The following is a 17,773-nucleotide window of genomic DNA, read 5'->3' as shown; positions in this document are numbered from 1 at the left end:
TTTGCTGTGCTTGTCAGAAAACATCCAAGGGCGCTCTGTAATTGGTCTGACTTCCTCTCTCCCTTGTCTCTAGGGATGACAAGTTACCATCAAAAATAAGCTCTGAAGAGTGATCCTATTGTATGTTTTGTATTGTAACCTGACTGCATAATAGCTCCAGCTTCTGTCATCCTCTGCGCTGCAGAAGTCAGTACCTTCTATCCAAGCTATTCTCTAGTCCAAATGCTGCCTCTGGTACAGCTTTCCAAGCTGTATTTTAGCTGCCTGTCTCCCTGCTAGCATCACATAATTGCTCCCAATCACTGGCCCCACTCAGTTGCACCATCCTTTCCTCTGCAAATATTACGGTGACTTAGTGGCTCCCAGGGTCTGAACCAAGTACTGAACTCAAGCTGAACAGGCTGGGAACTGTCACTAGGTGGCATCAGGAGAAGACAAAAAGGCTGCTTCTGAGACTTTTTGGCTTGATAAGAGGAAAAAGTAGAAGGAGCAGACTTTTGCAAAGGTTGGGGTGGGGCTTCGCCATAATTGTGACCCTACAAGCAGCGTAGGTGGTGGAGCCACTGTGTGCCTACAGCAAGGGACTTCTGTGGCGTCAGTACCAGCTCCTCTTACTTTCCCCTTTCTGATGAGACTTACCACTTCTTTCCCAATGCCCGCTTCTACTACCAGTATCAATACTGCTTATTTGTGCTCATAAAGGTTTGCAGAGCATTGCTAAGCTGCAGAACTGAGTCTGGATCTGCCTTGTATTCTTGTTTTGAGAAGATAACACCCGCTTTGTGAGTTAATTATCTGGGTAGCTCTCTCCTTTCTCCCACAGCTACTGATTAGTTAGGGCTACTGAGGCATTTTATTGCTCAACTCTTGCATTTCTACTATAAAGAGCAGACCAGTAATGGAGGCTGGTTCTAGCTACTCCTGTTTAAATTGCTGTGGGACCTGAACCCCATTCAGCCCTTTATCCTTGGCAGAAAACTACCTCTGGCACTTTCTCTCCCCTGGAATGGGAATCAAGACCAGGACGTAGTCCAGGAAGGCCTTAGAGCCGCTGCCAACTAGTAACAAGTTCAAGCCTTCCACCCACCCTTAGTGAGTACAGCAATGCCCAGGAGGGAGAGGGCTTCCTCAAACCTGTTACTAGCCTCCACACAGCTAATTATTACTTCTGTTTCTCTGAGCTCTCTCCAAATTTGTAAGTGGTGAGTGGCTTTCTCTGAGCTCTCTCCAAATTTGTGAGTGGCCAGTGATGAGAGCAGGAAGACAAGGCTGTTTGCCATCGATGTCGCACATACTCTTGTCCATAGGGTCCTATATATAGTTTCCACGTCACTCCAAATCACTGTTCTTTACAGGCAGTTTCAAATACTTCAGTGCTTTGCAATAGGTGAAGAGAGAGATCAAACACTCATTAACAATGCAGCAAGAGAGGGAGCAAGAGCTTGTGCATCTATAGCTAGTTCCATCTGAGCAGCTGTGAGCATTTTATGACTGTTAGTCACCCCTGTGCTGCGCGCTGCCACAAGGCCTACATGCCATTTGAGCTGCTAGAATGGTATTTGGCATGGCACTCATCTCTCAGGCAGTTGTGTCTACAGATTGATTATCCCTTCCACAAATGTGTGAGGTCTGAGCTGTTACGCTGCAGGCTGCTGTGGCCAAGGATTCTGGGGACTGAAGAGAGACTGGTGATTTGGGCAATGCCCAACAGGAGAAAACTAATGGGGCCTCATGTAGAATTAAACACTGAACACTCGAAAGCAATCTTTGCAGTGTCTTCAGGTGGGCAACTAAAATACTTGAGTAACTTTTTTGGAGATTTTTCTGGCTTTTGCCCAAGGCTAGTCAAGCAAGGCTCTTCATAAGCAACGATCCACAAAGATGTTTTTGTCTAGACATGCTGTGGTCGTGTTCCAGCATCTTACCAGCAGGGATAGGCTTTGTCCCAAGTAACGTACAATATCAGTCAGAGCAGGTGGAAGCAAGCGAGGGAACAGAGCCTGATGGGCTCTAGCACATCAACTGCTTAAGCCTCTTCGTGCCTTTTGAGTTGTTGGGCTCCCTGCTCTGTGCTTTACTCGTTGAACTAACTCAATTTTCAGAAGTTCAGAAAAGAGCTAAAAAAAATTAAGAGAAATCTCTCGCCTGTATCTCTTGAGCCCTTTCAGCCAGTTAATTGACAAGAGTGGGGTATTCATCCAGAGCTAATGTTATCGAGGCCTGGCTGAATTATTGATGGAGCTTGGCTGGACCAAGAGACTGCTGAAATAAGAATGACAATTCAGCATCATCAGAAGCCTCAGTAAGCAAACAGTCAAAGTAACAACAAGTGCCACCAAGTTCAGGGAGAAGAAAGTTCCTTTGATAAAAGGGAGGGGGTAGAAGAGGACAAAGTGTGGACAAAAGCATGAAACAGCAGCTCAGGTCTAGCAAAAGAGTCAGACAAAACGTGGTTAAAAAGTAAGATGAGAAATTTAAGTTAAATACTGAGAAGTCTATGTGATGCTCTTCCTTGGTCATGTATGGGATGGAGTTAAGTGCCTTTAAATACGAAAAAAGCGGGGAATTAGAGCCGGGGAAGCTCAATTATAACCCAGTGATGTGTGAAGCAGATAAAGGCAGGGGGGATTATTGTGAATGCCAGGGATCAGAGCGGCAGGCCTTTCGAGGACGCCAGTTCCGTGGCTAATGGGCTCTGCAGCACTGGTGAGGAGCGAGGGCTGCCGGAGCAGGGACCCCGCAGGAGGGGCTGCCCTCTCCTTGGTACTGAACGGCTGCAGCAGCAGCCCACGCCCGGGCGTCTGCGGGAGGGGGTTCGCTCAGCAAGGCTAATTCCGTGTGCCGGGGTTAAGGGCAAGATGATGTACGTGATGAGCCTGCATGTGTTTCATCCCCCTTCAGCCCTAGGAGGGGAGTAACCAGAACCCCACGCTGCACGGAGCACATGAATTCGTCTTTAAAGCTCTCCCAGCTGAGCGGTCCCTTCTGCGGTGCTGGCAGTCCCGCGTGTTAATGTCCCTGGTGAGCTGTTTCTGACTGCATTCCCATAAGGCACAGTGCTTATGTGATCCCTCAGGGAATCCAAATGGTAAAGAAATATTTCCGTCCAAGTCTTGTCCAGCCAATCTTGCCGCCAACGGGATGAGTCTGGTGTGACAGAGGTCATTCATAAGTCCTCAGGCATAACTCTAGGCATCCTCAGCCTGCTTCACACCCTGAAATGCCTCTTACTTGGAGCCAGGCAAAATATTTTCAGTGGAAAATAGAGGTATTTTGAAATAGAAGGGTTTCATAGCATGTAGTTATTTTTGAGGAAGATTTTTGGTGGAATAACTGAAATGTTTAACTTTGCATGCCTTCAAAAAAAAAGGTTTTGAAAATACCACTGAAGCGTTACACTCACCCTCCATTCATCCTCCTGCAGTCCCTTTGGGGTCGGCAGACAGAGAAGGTAGCACAAGTCCCCCTGCTCCACCTCCCTAGAGAGCTGTAACAGGCTTGTAGTCGTGCGTGCTCTGACAGCAGCATCCCTGCGGTACTCCCTTCCTCCTCCCTGCACCTGCTCTGCAGCTCTTAGCAGAGATGAGTGGGAGCAGTAGGCTCCAGCCCACGCTCAGGCAGTCTATTCCTTCGGTTTGTTAGATTAGTGCCGATGAAAAGCCGTGGCTGGAACAGCCACCTGCATGCTTCTTGGAGGCCCCTGGGGAGCGCAGTGCGAGGGAATACTGCAAGCCTGGCCTGATAAATGAGCTGTGATTTCAGGCCCATGAACAAATTGGTTTCCCCTTCCAGGAAGGCTCACAACTGTCGGCTGACTATTGCTTTGTTTATTGCATTGGCCTTTGCAACTAGGGACTCTCGAGGGCAGAGGGAAAGGGTTCCAACGACAGGAAAGCAGAAGCATTTGAACCCTTCCCTCAGCTGCAGCTGAGCACCTCACCTTTGGGAACCAGACTTTATTCTGGAAGCTTTATGCAATTCTGCTATGTGCTACAAGGCATGGCGATCTGAACCCAGACCAGGCAACAAATGGGCAGAAGGCAGCAAATATCCAAGCCGCAGAGGAAAGCAACTGAGAAATTCTCATCCCTCAGCGTGGCATTTGGTGCCAGACCTAGTCTTAGCTTTTGTATTCCAGCCATGCCGAGCCTTCACTGCTGTACAGACACACTGAGAAGAGGTCAGGGACCTCTTTCTTGAAAGATAAAACCTCTCCCATTCTCCCATTGCATGTTGCCTGTGCACCCTTAATCACAAAAAGATGGAGGTTGTCCTATGTGACTGTGTAAGCATATTCTGCTGTACTTCTGGACCAACTCTGCATCTCTGCTGAAGCCATGCTAACTGTGAGAGAAAATCCTTGGATAGCCAGGCCTTTTCAAGTTACTGTATGCTGAACTTCCTTCTGGAGCATCCCCACCCTTATCAGGTTCCCATGGATGTGTCCACGGGTATGTTGATTTCAGGCAGAGCTACCCTCACTGTAAAGAGGTAGAAACCCACTCAGACAGTGTGGAACTCCGGACAGAAGAGAGCATCAAGGAAGAAGACTTCTAAAGGGGTGAGTCAGATAACAGAGGGAGAAAGTGGTAAGAGAAAATCAAGGAAAGAATTGACAGAAATGTTTATTCCTCCAAGGGAAGAGCTTTAACCTTTCCTGTACAGAGTGATAAGCATTTAAGGGTTGGCAAAAAAAGTAATTGGGGCCTTCTTAAAGGTCAGGCAGCTAATGCGACAGGGAATAGAGAACAGTAGCAATGAAGAACAGTGCTGGTGCTATATGTTGAACTCTTTCCAGTTACTAAAAAGAACACATTTTATCACCACAGAGTTATTTTACTTCCTTTGGGGAAGGAGATGGTCAGCAGCAGTGGTAGCAGAACCAGCAGGGGCTCTGCAAAGGAGCCAGAGGACCAGAGCTTGAGGAGGACAGACTAATGTAGGGGAAGCAGCAGAGGGAATGTGAGGAAAGGGGAGAGCACTAGAGAAGATGGAGGAATCTGGAGAAGAGGCATCTGATATTGAGGGATGCTGTAGCAGAGCCTGGAGGGAACTTGCTTGGATTTAGAGATTCCCCTCTCTCCCACCTGGGAAGAGACACCCAGCCTTGCCCAGGCTAGAAGTACAGGTTTTGGCTGCTTTGTGCTCATCAGCAGGGCCACAGGTTTGGTGCTGGCAGAAACTCTCTCCGAAGTCAACCCTCTCAAGAGGTAGCAGTTATTTTATTACTGCCCTTTAGTCACAGGACAGATTCATGGCACACTGGTCACTGTTCACATCCCCGTGGGCCTCCCCAGAAGCTGATCTCTGGCTCGGCACATCACCCCTTTTTTGGTAGAAGAGTGTTTTCATGCTTGTCACCCCATTCGCTTAATGAAGCTTTACGTAAAAGAGCCTAATCAGAAGGTAAAGCTGCAAGCAAAACCATATTTATTAGAACAAGTAGTTTAGTTAGACCAGATGGCCCCCAGCATGGAGACCTGCCACACTGCTTCTGCCGTCTGTCTGGCTTTTGGCCCACGAGGTTTAGTCCTGCCTCATAATGAACAGTACAGGATTCACTTTCTGCCTGCCTGTCAGCCCAGGCACATCTCACACTCACAGGTACCTGCCCCTTGTTCCTCTTGAGCAACCAAGTGTGCTTTCTCCATTTGCTGTTCGCCCACTTTTACCTCTTCTGGAGCAAATCAGCTGCTGGTCGTTTGGCAAGTTCCTGTGATTTGTCTGCTTGCTGGAGCCTGGTGCTTCACTGCTCTCTGTCTTGAGCCCCAGACTGGCTGGGAAGTGTTTGGCAGAATCCATTACAAAGGGCTAACACAAGAATTCTGATAAACTAGCAAGATCAGTTTAAAAGGAAAGAGATAATGTTTCATCTGAAACTGGTGCATGGAAGCCAGCTCTCACAAGGGGCGGGAGGGGGGAAGAAATAATGATGTTACAAAGTTTTCTGAGGAAAATTCATTTCTAGAAATTGCTAGATTGTCACCTTTCCCCACAAGTCCATACAATGTAGAAAAGTTTTTTTCTTTGTATCTTTCAGTGAGGGAATCCAGCATTTCTTTTCGAATATGCGTGGAAGTGATGGCATCTTTTCCCTCAAGAGCATCCAGGGTGGTGTAACTGGCATTGGGAGCTGGATTCCAGGAACCGTAATGCTGGTAAGCAGTAGAAGTCAGGAACAGGTTTTTCTGCCTTCTGTTCTTAGTTCTGTCACAGCATCCTTTTGGCCAAGTCACCTCCCTGTGGGGTTTTTTTATGTGCTAAATTAGGATAACAATTTACCTTTTGACTGTGGTTTGTTGTTAGGGTCAGGAGAGGACTTGCCCTGAGGTGCGTGCTTCTGGAGAAAGGGCTAGTGGTGAGATGGGATCTTAGCTCTTTCTCTGCATCTCACAGGCATGTGACAGTGCCTGCCATCCCAGCATGATGGGGACAATGCAAAGCAGACAGCAGTGCTTAATAGCACCGTCTGCTGGACCACAAACCAGTCTCACTGGAAGGACAGCATTTTGGGCAAAGGAGCAGCATTATTAACAATTGCTAACCGGAGATCAGAAATGGTAGGTACTTACTCCAAGTAGCCTGCAGTCAGTGCCAGCATACCATGAGCCTTTTTCTGAAGCCTCACTGAGCAGAGCAGCTCCAGCTCTGGCCAGCCTTTCAGTACTATTTTTTCCCTTTAATATGTTTAAAGCCAACATCTGCAAGTCAGGATTCACTGTGTGGATCTATACTTCTGGGATAGGTTCAAGACGTATTGAAACAATACTAGGAACAAAAACCAGTAACCTTCAACTGGCTTCCAGGTAGTCTTACGTATGTTTGCAAAACAGATTATATTACAGCATAGTTGCAGCCTGGGTCCCCATGCCACTGTAAAGGGAAAGCCAGGCATATTGGCATTCCACAGTGAGATGCATCACTGGATGCAGAGATCCAGGTCCAAATGCCACTAGGGTCTGGAGCTGTTTGGACACACAGGCTGAGGGTCCAAGCCCATGTCTAAGTACTGGTGGCCAGAAGTTTTACCTCTTCCCACTGAATCATCCAGCATTGGCCAGAGGTTTGTGCAAGCTGGTGGCCTATTCTATCCAACATTATGTTCCCAAGCAGAATTCAGATAACTAGGAGGGAGGCACAGATAGTGCTACAATTTCTCGGGGTGGAGAAACAGCATGTTACGGGAGAGTCCCAAACCTTTGCTTCCTCAGTCTCTGCAGGTCTGGCACATGGAAAGCCCAGAGGTACTGAAGTATCCCACTCAAGCAGCCAAGTGTTAACAACCTCTCCAAAGTCTAATTTGCCTTTGATATAGACTTAATTGTTTGCGTCACCCACTGGGCTAGGGGGAGGGCTATAAAAGGGGCTGCAGCCATTGTCTGAGGCAGAAGAGAGCCCAGAAACAGCTCCCTCTCCCAGTCTTCCTAATTCAGCACGGTAGTCACAGCCTGTACATCATGCAGCTGGTGGCCAGCCTGGTGTCCGTTCTGTTGCTGGTGTGGAGCGTGAGAGCCACTGCACTGCCCGGAGAAGAGAGACTCGCACTACAGAACACTAGGGTGAGTATAATGCACCCTGTGCTGGAGCTGGATGAGGTGGGAGCGCACAGAAGCAGGCTGGAGCCAGGGGAGGGGTAATAAGGGCAATTAGGCTTTACCTGCTGCAAACAACTCTTCCATCCCTCTATATTCCAAGGCACTGCAGCTTCATGCACTGCTGGAGTACGGGCTATTATAAAGCTTACTAGCCAATTTATTTAGGAAAGGTACCCGGACAGATGCCAGAGTGCTGCAAAAGTGAAGTCTGAGCTAAGCAAAAACTGGCAAAAAGAACAGAGCAGAGAGGAGAGGCGAAAGGAGAAATAATATTGCTGAAAGAGTGCAGCATGAGAGAATAAAGCAGAGTACTAGGGAGGGAGAGGAAAGATACGTAATTGGTAAAATGATCAAGGGAGATGATATTTTAAATAGGACTCATGGGAAGGACAAATGTTTAAAAGATGGGTTCAGCAGGAAAGTAGCAGAGGAATAATAAATGAAGTAATTATATCAGAATAAAATTGCTTTTTCCAGAGTAGTATTCACAAGGGGAGTTATACTGACATAGTTCTGCTAGAATAATTACACTCTGAACCAGCACAGCTCTATGCAGCGGCAGAACTTATTATAGCAATATAATTATCCTACCAACTGGCAAAACTCTAATATTATAATGGCTATAGCGCTATAATAACTTTGTTTTGCTGGACTGTTTTCCTAAGAGGCCAAAGGGGTAGGAAGAAATAGCATAACATAATCACAAGCTACTGCTCTGTTCCACTTGCCCTTGCCCTGCAGTTTTCTCACCTGCATGTTCCTTGCCATCCCTGAGGGTCATCTGAGCTGTGGTTAGTCACCCCACACTCTGCCAGTCCGGTTCACAGCTGTATCCGTAAGGCTGCTGTTATTTCAGTCCTGCAGAAGAGCTACCCAGAGAAGTGAAGGATCCTAATGTTGGTTTCAAAGGCACTAACTTCTCCTTTGTGTGTATCCACATTGTTTTTTCTGTCTTAGCGTTGGCTCCAGCTCATCCATCAGTGTCTTACTGCTTCAGGAGTGGGCTCACATCCCATTAACAACAAAACTGGCTGCGAGAAAGAAATGTGTACAGTGTGAGGTGCTAGGGCTAGCATTCTGTTAGAGATCAGGGCTTCTACAGCTGGCTGGGATTAACCCTTCTGGGGATATCTGTAAACTTTCAGCTGTACATTCTTACAATAACAAATCCAGTACTTAAACTCTTTCTGGTACAAATCCTAGCTGCTGGGGAAAAAACAAGTTGTAGGGAATTAATCGGTAAATAAGGCTTTGGTAAAAATTAATTCAATTGTAATGACTCTTAGTCTTCTACACTCTGTTGCGTACAAAATATAATAGATATAATGATTCTCTTTAGAGCATCCTACAAACTGAAAAATTGTTAGAAACTGATGAACCGATCCCTACAGTCACCACTGCTGTAACTCAGCCAAATATTTTAAGTATGAAGAATGTTGGGATTTTACATATAAACCACCGATAAATGCATAACAATGCAAACAAAAGATCTGTGTACTCTGATGCACTGATGGATGTAGTACAGGCAATTAAGCAGCTACCCAAAGGTGTGCCACAACCCACCCATGCTACGATCTCTAGCTGCTGCCAGAGTCTTGATCTCTTGCAGCTCAGTAACAGCTATAAGCAGAAAGGATGTTAGCAATGGATTAGTGCAGGGGAAGAGCTGCCTAGTTTCACTAACAGCCGCAGCCGATCGTGCGTAAGGAATATCCCCTAACAGCAGGCTGAGCTTTGCCTTCCCCACCCCTGAGTCTGAAGCTACTGGCTCTGCTTGGAGCAGGTTATTTCAAAACATAGCACATCTAGGAAAGAAGCTTATGAGAAAGCCATGACCCAGGAGGCACATTTAGCTGGGTTCCCCAGTCCCAGTCCATCTCCCAAAGGCTCAAGACATTTCTGTACTTGAAGCACAGGAGTAGGAATGAGGGCAGGCACAAGCTGGCATCTTTTCTTCTGCTCCAAACATAGCATGTAATTTTTCTGTGCCTCAGTTTCTCTTGTGTGGAAGCAGGCTTAGTTAATAGAGCTAAGAAAGTGATTAAAAACATCCATAAATATACTGTAAACTCAAAATAATTGCTGCTGCCTGTATTTATCCATCTTTTTAGTTGCTCGTCAAGTGTTCCTTAGCAAATGTAGTGCTGGTGGAGCCAGCATATAGATAGATACAGCAGTCCCAGTGAAAACATTGTATTTGTGAGAAGCAGCATTAAAACATGCTTCCAAGATTCCCATCTGCGTGGGAAACGGGATCTGTTGCTGTCAAACCATCTATCCCAGCTCGTCCAGTACCAACTCTCTCTGCTAATGAGTCACAGAGACCAGGAATACTCAGGCAAGAGGTAATTCCTCAGATTTGTTGCCTGGAAAGTTAAGAGAAACAACATAACTCACAGCTTGTTACTGATGGGAATCCCTCAAGCTGCAAACCAAAGGCTGTGCCTTTCGTATACTGCTACGGCAAAAGGATGGAGGTCCGCAACTCCTCTTTCATTCTGCCTTCCCCTAAGGTCAGGCTATTGAAATACAGGTTCTTGTTCTTGAAATACAAGCTGCCTGTCTCCACTGATTAAATATTTTGCTCCAGATACTTAGGGGATCTCTCTCCCCACCAGCCCAGCCCTCTCCTTTGTTACATTTCATTCTCAGCATGTTATGGTAGTGCAGCCGCTGGTGCGCTTAATTTAATAGTGCTCAGGACCCTTTGCCTCTTCCCTGACCTTCCCACAGCAGATGCAGGGCAGTCAGGGCAGTGAAGGGAGCATGGGCTTACTAGGAGAGAAGGCAGTTTGGCATTCAATGAAATTTAATTAGCATAGGCAGCAAGGGACTTCACAGCCAATTCATGCCTATTTGTTAGCAGCTCTTTTCCAGTTATAAGTGTGCCTCTCCCTGTCCAGCCAGTTGAGCTTGACAGGGGACAGGAGAAGGGAGGAGTGAGCTCTGCAGCCACAGATTCCTCAGCTCCAGCAGAGCTCTGCTGATGGGAAAAACATCAGCTCTGAGGACAGGGCACCAGGGGAGGTAGGGAAATGAGAAAGGACCCCACAGGGGATATCTGCATCCCGCAACAACCCCCTGTCTTGACGGCTGTGGGGGACAGGGCCTCCATCCATCACTTTCCCCTGCTCTCTGCCCACAGGAACAGAGCACAGTCCGGAAGGACGCCATCCTGAAGATGCTGGCAGGCCTGCTGGACAGCGTGGACACAGGACGTGAGGTGGCTTCCCCAGACATGGAAGAGGAGGGCAAGCTGGAAGAGGAGCGGGCAGTGCTGGGGCGGCTCGCCCAGCTATCACAGCGGGACCGCAAGGCCCCCTGCAAAAACTTCTTCTGGAAAACCTTCACCTCCTGCTAGTGCCACCCAGCCTGGCCCTGCCGGGCCGCCTGCCTGCGAACACCCACCTCCTCCCTTCCCCTTGGCCACCCGGTCCCCTGCGCTCCCTTCCTTTTCTTCTCCACCCGTGAGAATAAAGCATAGCGCCTCGGGGACTTGTCTCTGCCTCTCTGTGCCCTGCTGGGCCGGGCCGGGGTGGTGTGGGGCGTGCAGAGCTGGGCCGGGGCTGTCAGGAGCTGTTGGAGGTGGCAGCCATCTTGTGGGGTGGCCATCTTGCCAGGCAGCCATCTTGCAGGGCATCCATAGTGGGTGGTGGCCATTATGGAAAGGGTCCTCGCAGTGGCGAGGGGTGTGTGCTGAGGCTCCCTCCCATGCCGGGAGAAGCCTCATGGCAGGAGTGGGGCTCAGCTGTCCTTAAAGCTGCTGCAGCTGCCTCCTCAGCCCCTGAGGAGCCAGGTAGATGTGTGCATCCCCTCTGTGCCAGGGCGGACAGGGTAAGGCCCTGCTGGGCAGCAGGGGTGGTGCCCTGTGGGGAGGGCCCTCTGTGCTAGCCCCGGCACAGGATAAGGTACCATGCTGCCATCTGGAGAGGATGGTTTGGTCCTGGGCATGAGGGAAAGCAGCCCCCTGTGCTCCTTTCCATGCTGGCTGTGACTTGAGGGTGGTTGAGTGAAGCACCCAGCCAGTGCTCTGCACGTGGGGGCGCAGAGGCATTGTCTGGGGGTTGCTGGAGATGTGGGGAGATGTGACCAGAGCTTGGCCCTGGCCCGCTTTTGGTTTGACAGCAGGTATCTCCAGAGCAGTTCCCCAGGTGCTTTGGGACTGGATGTGCATCTGAAATGCTGGGCTCTGCATCTGAAACCAATTGAAATAAACCGGCTGTGATCCCAGGGCTGACAGCTCTGACTCTGCTCTGGTTCCCTTATGGTTTCTTGATGTCTTGTCATCTTGCTTAAAAAAAAAAAAACACAACCGAAGCACCTGATTTCTCTTACTCATCTTCTTGGGTGCTGTTTGCTATCTGGAAAGTACTAGGGCCTGTTGTTTTATTTCTTTTGGCTTGCTGAGGAGCTTTTTGAACCTTAGTTTTAAAACTGACTGTTAATGTAGGGATAAGAAAGGTAGACATATTTGAGGTCAGCAGAGGTATTTCTAAAAGAGACTGCTGAGGCCTTGGTCTCGCATGCTGCCAAAAAAAAAAAAAAAAGAAGGGATGAAATTCAGTTGCTCTATTTGCTTTAATTCTTGGCATTAATAAATTGAGTTTCAGAGCTATATTACATTGCTGATAACGACCACACAAAATAGCAAACTTCAGTTGTACATTACTGAGCCTGTCTCTAAGGCCTGACTGGCCACTGGTGAGAACAAGAAGGTACTTATTTGAGGTGGCTTGCTTTTGAACCTTTACATTTTGGTTTTGGAGGCCAGTGACCATGAGGTCTCTCATCTCAACAGCAGCATTTTGGATTAATCAGCAGCCAGCCTGTTTTCTTACAGTTGAAGTAACGCTTCCAACACCCTCCCTGAATAATGAGTGATACAACCACTCCGGCACCTAGATGGGCTGGCTTGCTGCTGCCACTTTACTCTGTGTCAGGCTGCATTTTCACTGCGTCGTTTGCTATAGAAATTTCTGGTTGTGTGTCTGGCTTGCAGGAGGAGTTAGAGCCCTGTGGCTTGTTTTATTTTTCACTCCATAATGAAAAATAAGATCCTCGCTGGGGCAACTCAGCAACCCAGTGTATGGGTAATGCGATATGGAGCTTTCCAACTGTGTTCCCTGGAGACCTGGTTTTATGCCTCACTTTGCTGCTGGCATTTGCATTTTGTCATTACTTCCCTTTCAATACCTCAGTTTCCCTGCCTTTAAAATGAAGTGATAGCTCTTGTCTCCTTTTATGATTTTTTCTTAAGATACATGGGTGACAAGTGCTGTATAAGAGCTAATTATAGCTGTTACTAAGACCTGTGTAACAGTATGAGACCAACCAAGATGCTAGTATCTTAGAAGTGTTCTCATAACAGTTTCTTTATTATCCACCATTAAATCTTGTCTGTGACAATAATGTTCAAGCCAATGTGTAGTGAAAGTGAGAAACCCCACAGCACACGGACGTAGAGATTGCCCCTAATAGGGACTGCGTGTTCAGCAAACTATGTGTGCTGTATTATTTAGTGGTTCCTGGAGGAAAGAGTAGTCCAGCTACTCTCAAGGTTGGAAGTAAATTTGGAAGTTGAACTCTTCTTTCATCCCTACAGATGGTTCCTGCTAATGTAGGCTGAGGCACACTGGCTGAGCACCAGGCAGGAAGTCTCCACCGCCAGTGCACGTGCTGTGGATAGGGGCCAACACAGTTGAGGCAGCTTCTTTCATCAGTGCTGAAATCAGTGTTTGAGTTGGATTTGATTTTGCAGTTTCCTTGGTAAGTTAATGTGCTGAGGCTGAAGCAATGTAAGATCCTGCCTAATAACAACATTTAATATTAAGGAGTGTAGCATGATAAATCAGATTCAGCGCGAGGGGCTTAACAAAGTGTTGTAAATAACGTGTCATATATGGGCATTTTGTGTTTAACTTTTCACAAAAGAATTGTGAGTCTTATACTTGTGTGTGCCAAGTAGAAGGGAGTGAGAGTATGTTATTTCTTTTTTAGATGCAATAGCCAATGCATTAAAGTCTTGTCACAGCTCAGAATAATTGTGTATGTGTATGAGCAAGTGGATAATACCTATGACCTACCTCCAGATATTTAAAAAAGTGAAAAAGACACATTAAAAAGTAAAAATGATGCCATAAGGCAAACTTTTAAAGTCAGCTAGCACACACACAGTGCTGACCTCACCTAATTCAATGCATGGTCCAATAGTATTCACTGTATTTTTTTTTTAACGTCAAGCTAGCTCATGCTTATGCATCAAGCTGCAGGCAAGGGAAGAAACTATCATGGGGACAAGCTCAGCTGTGAACCTACAGCATATTCAGTACCCAGGGGTAACTCCACGTGTGCATATCCATGCCATAATGAAAGTGAAGTAGTCCAAGGTAGCTTATTCCTTGATGAAAACAGACTAAATCTCATTTACTCTGAGATCAAAGCATATGCATATGTGAACAGATATGACAGAACTAGGGAGGTATTAATTTGGAATTTAGTATCCTCCATGGTGACTTGTTTGTATGTGCTTTTTGTAGTGAAGACCTCGTTTTAATATATACTGTCAGGTAAGTTAGCAGGGAATCAATACTTTGCTGTGTGCATTTTCAGCCTTGGACAAAGGAGAGAGTTGCAGTCTGACCAGACTTCACGAAGATGCCATCTGTCTGGCAGATGGAGTTAAATTTAGTGGGAACACAACAGTACTGCCTAGTCTGATGGTCCTGTGTGTGTCATTCCCAAACAACGTGTCAACCGTGAGGCACCTCTAGCACTGATTACAGCTACAGAAAATTAAGGTTAAACCTACTATTGCAGGGACAATGAAGCATAAGGTTGCTCAGGGTGTCTTTTGTCTCACGTTGTTATCATATTTGGCTCTGCTCAGAAACACTAAACTTGTGTTTGAAAAGCAGTGAGTCCATTTTTTTAAAAAAAAAATCTGTTTTGAGGTTGAAGGCATATAAGCAGTCAGATGCAAGTGTTGTAAGCAGTCAGATACAAACTGAGAAAAGAGTAGCTGGCTTTGCTCTAAAGGGGAATCTCTCTCCACTGAGTCAAGTGAATTCTGCTGTTGGTCTTGGTCACAGATTAATGCTGTGGCTTACAGAATGCGTTCTGACAGGATACTTGCTTTTGACAACCTTTGTCTGATAAGTTGGTAGTTTAGATAGCAGCAAGCTTGACAACACCCTTGTGACACAGAAGTGCTGCTTTTATTTATATTTCTTGGCAATATGGGCTAGGAGATTCGCCTTATGCCTTGGGCTTGGTGGTGGGAGATACTGATCTGAGAGACATTGCTCTGTGACTTGTTCCAACCATGATGCCACATGTACCTCTGCCTGTAGCTCTGCTGACTCTCCTGCCACACTAGGTTTTCTTGAGCAGAAGAATAACACAGGTCAAAAAAGGCATTTGTACACTGTCTGTTACTCACTGTAAATAGTTGTTCAGTGACCTTATTCTCTCAGTTCTGAAAGCCTCTCTTGCTTGTGAACTGGGCTTTGAAGATTTAACTTCAGTTACTTCTCTGAGCTCCTGTATTCACAAAACAGTCAGCAACAGCAGGCTGTAAATGTGTTTTATATTCCCTGAAGCAGCTATTACCTTGACCATTCAGAATGTACAGTAGCTTTGTGTAAGGCATGTGCAACATAGGAAATCCTGAGTACAAATGACGTCTTGGTGAATTGGGAGGATGTCTTACACAGTGGATTTTTCCTGTCTTTGCTGAACCCTGATAAAACTTGCAGGGGTATGAGAAGAGGAGGATGCCAGGGAGCGAGAGGGAGTTGCCAGAGCACTGTCATTTTTGTAGACTAGGTCAGAAGGATGGGTAGTGTTAATGTGTTGTGCTTTTTGGTGAAAGTGTAGTGTGAAGGTCTGTATCCTGTAAATGCCCGAGAGATAGGAAATCAGATGGTGCTCTCTACTGTTCCAACAAGGATTTAAGAGATGCAGCTTTTCTTCAGAGATTCATAAGGAGTTACAGTCAGAGTTACCACTGGGGCAGTAGATGATGAAGTGCAGGTAGGTAGAAATCGGCTATCCAGAGACACACAGCAAACTGGGACTTGTCAGCATAGGGGGAACTTTCAGAATGAAGGTTCTGACAGTGTTAGTGCAGAATATCGGTTGTGGTTGAAGTTGCTTTTTATTTCATAATAATCACTGAGCCTTTAAAGCAGGAAATATTTGGGAGTCAAGGGGCCCGTATCACATAAGCAAGACAGGAGCTAATGGAGAACAGCACACTGCTGTTGATCAGCTTGTGGGAATAAGCCCTTTGCAGAAGCCTGGGAATACCACCAGAGACTCTAGATGCTATCAGCCTGTACCCCAGACTACTGGGGAGCAGCTGTACCCCATGCAAGGGAGATCAGTTTAACTACCTGCGCTGAGCCTGCGAGCCTTCTTGTAACAGGCATGTCTGATCTGTGTATTCCTCTTTGCTGACTCCAGCACCTTTGGAGCTGACTGAACTCTCACTCTTAGATTTGTATCTCGTTTTGCAGCCTTGGGAGGGAGGTACTATATGAAAAAAAAAGTCAGCGTTTCAGTCCCTTAAGATAGGAGCTTTGGAAAGAGCTGTTTGAATCTAGATTCAAACCTTGCAGCATGTCTGCTTCCCACTTGTTTAAATTATGTAGGGCTCATAGAAAGTCTCAGGGGAAGCATTTGGGAGGTGAAGGAGACCTGAACAATTCAAATCCATGTCTTCCAGATCCCCAGAGAATGTCTTAATCTTAAGTGGTAGTCCGGGCTGGATAAAGGTTGTTGTCTAGCAGGACCACAGCACACAAGGGAATAGTAGCTGTGCCAGAGGAGAGAGCATACTGTTTCCCTGGGCTTGGGGCATTCAGCAGGGAATGAGGAATTTCTGTTCTAGCAGTACCTTGGGGACTTGGAGGACTCTTGTTTTAAACCAATTAATGTTTAGTGTAAAAAAAAACAAAAAAACAAACCAGCCATCCTTGTAGCTGGGACCTTGTTTTATTCAGCTTAAAGTCAGGCCACCTTCCTATTTTAAGATTGTTTGCTGGTTAGGTAAGTCTGCTGTTAAAAATGTCTTCAATATCACTGGGCCGTGCTTGGCTGGTGTATTTTAGTCTCTTCCTGACAGAGAGGAAGAAGCCAAGGATTTATGGCTGTGGAAAGCTGCCCACTCCTGGCTTGTACATTCCAGAAATTGTCCAGGAGACTATTGGTCCCTTAGATGATGATTTTGGAGTCCATAATTTTAGACACATTGTAGCTTCAGTCACTGTTGCATAGAAGGAAGAGTCTTCAAATCTGGTTGATCTGGCTGTGACTTTATTTAGGTATTTGAACAAGAAGACATTTTCTAGATAGCACTGGGTATATTGGTCTGCTGAACCTAGCACAGGCAGCAGCTTAGTTAATGGAGAAAGGGAAAGGAAAGTATTTCTGTGATAATATTAAATACAGAGCTTTTAACTTTTCCAGCTGGGACAAGACTGTACAGGGAGTCCCCTGCTCAAGTGAAACCCAGAGGTTAGGACATGTCTCCACGCAAGCCTATTTTGCTCTGGGAGCTCTGCCTCTGTCCTTGGCCTTGTGCTGCTAATCTAGTCAGAGGTAAATCAGTCCCATGGTGAGAGGTGCCCTGCCAGAAGCTTAGGTGCAGGTGTACAGACAGGGAGCTGCAGCTGTCTAAAAAGCCGTGGATTTTCACTTTAGGAGCCCAGAACCATGGGGAGTAAACAGCAGTCTTTGTGCTCTAAAATATTGGCTTGCAAACAATGCTCGTCTTCGTCTGTGAACTGATGAATTTACCCACTGCTGGGAGCCAGCGGGCTGGAAAGTGCCTTATGATTGCTCTTCCGAAAAGGATAACTGAACCCTATTCAGTGCTGGAAGGCAGCTTGTCATGCCATGGGACAGAGTGGGCTAGAAGCAGAACAACTGAGAAGAAATGCCACTGGTGGCCTTTTGCTCTGTTCCAGATTAAAAATGGAATGTCTCCATATTGCAAAGCTGTCTAAATAGTGTATGACTCAGAAGCTGTGTGAGAGGGCACATAAACCCAGTGTAGTGAGATAAGGGAATGTCCTCCCTCCCTTTAACCATTTAGTCACAGGCAGGCTTGCATTTTGTCAATCTTCTTATGTTATTACTGTGACTTGGTATAAAATATGAAATCACTGAGTGTTATT

General features: G+C 46.5%; 1 protein-coding gene across 2 annotated transcripts; it reads left to right on the top strand.

Moving 5' to 3' along the window:
- The first annotated feature begins 76 nt into the window (after positions 1 to 76).
- CORT (cortistatin) lies at positions 77 to 11,088 on the top strand. Of its 2 annotated transcripts, XM_064470585.1 has the most exons (4): positions 77 to 4,561; positions 6,041 to 6,158; positions 7,464 to 7,559; positions 10,741 to 11,088. In XM_064470585.1, the coding sequence occupies exons 2-4, from the start codon at positions 6,069 to 6,071 to the stop codon at positions 10,954 to 10,956; spliced, it is 402 nt and encodes a 133-aa protein (XP_064326655.1). In that variant the 5' UTR covers positions 77 to 4,561; positions 6,041 to 6,068; the 3' UTR covers positions 10,957 to 11,088. The 2 variants fall into 2 exon arrangements, with proteins under 2 accessions (XP_064326655.1, XP_009498677.1); XM_009500382.2 differs by lacking the exons at positions 77 to 4,561; positions 6,041 to 6,158 and having other exon boundaries at positions 6,168 to 7,559.
- Positions 11,089 to 17,773: the final 6,685 nt, after the last annotated feature.

This window comes from Phalacrocorax carbo, chromosome 20 (assembly GCF_963921805.1).
Source record: "Phalacrocorax carbo chromosome 20, bPhaCar2.1, whole genome shotgun sequence".
Classification (NCBI taxonomy): domain Eukaryota; kingdom Metazoa; phylum Chordata; class Aves; order Suliformes; family Phalacrocoracidae; genus Phalacrocorax; species Phalacrocorax carbo.
This window is presented reverse-complemented; position numbering and strand designations above follow the sequence as displayed.

What these genes read in the sequence shown, in the direction of transcription:
- CORT (XM_064470585.1), top strand. Translation starts at nt 6,069, where the DNA reads ATGCGTGGAAGTGATGGCATCTTTTCCCTCAAGAGCATCCAGGGTGGT. An exon ending in TTCCAGGAACCGTAATGCTG is followed by an intron (nt 6,159 to 7,463) that starts GTAAGCAGTAGA and finishes TACATCATGCAG; the next exon opens with CTGGTGGCCAGCCTGGTGTC. An exon ending in TCGCACTACAGAACACTAGG is followed by an intron (nt 7,560 to 10,740) that starts GTGAGTATAATG and finishes CTCTGCCCACAG; the next exon opens with GAACAGAGCACAGTCCGGAA.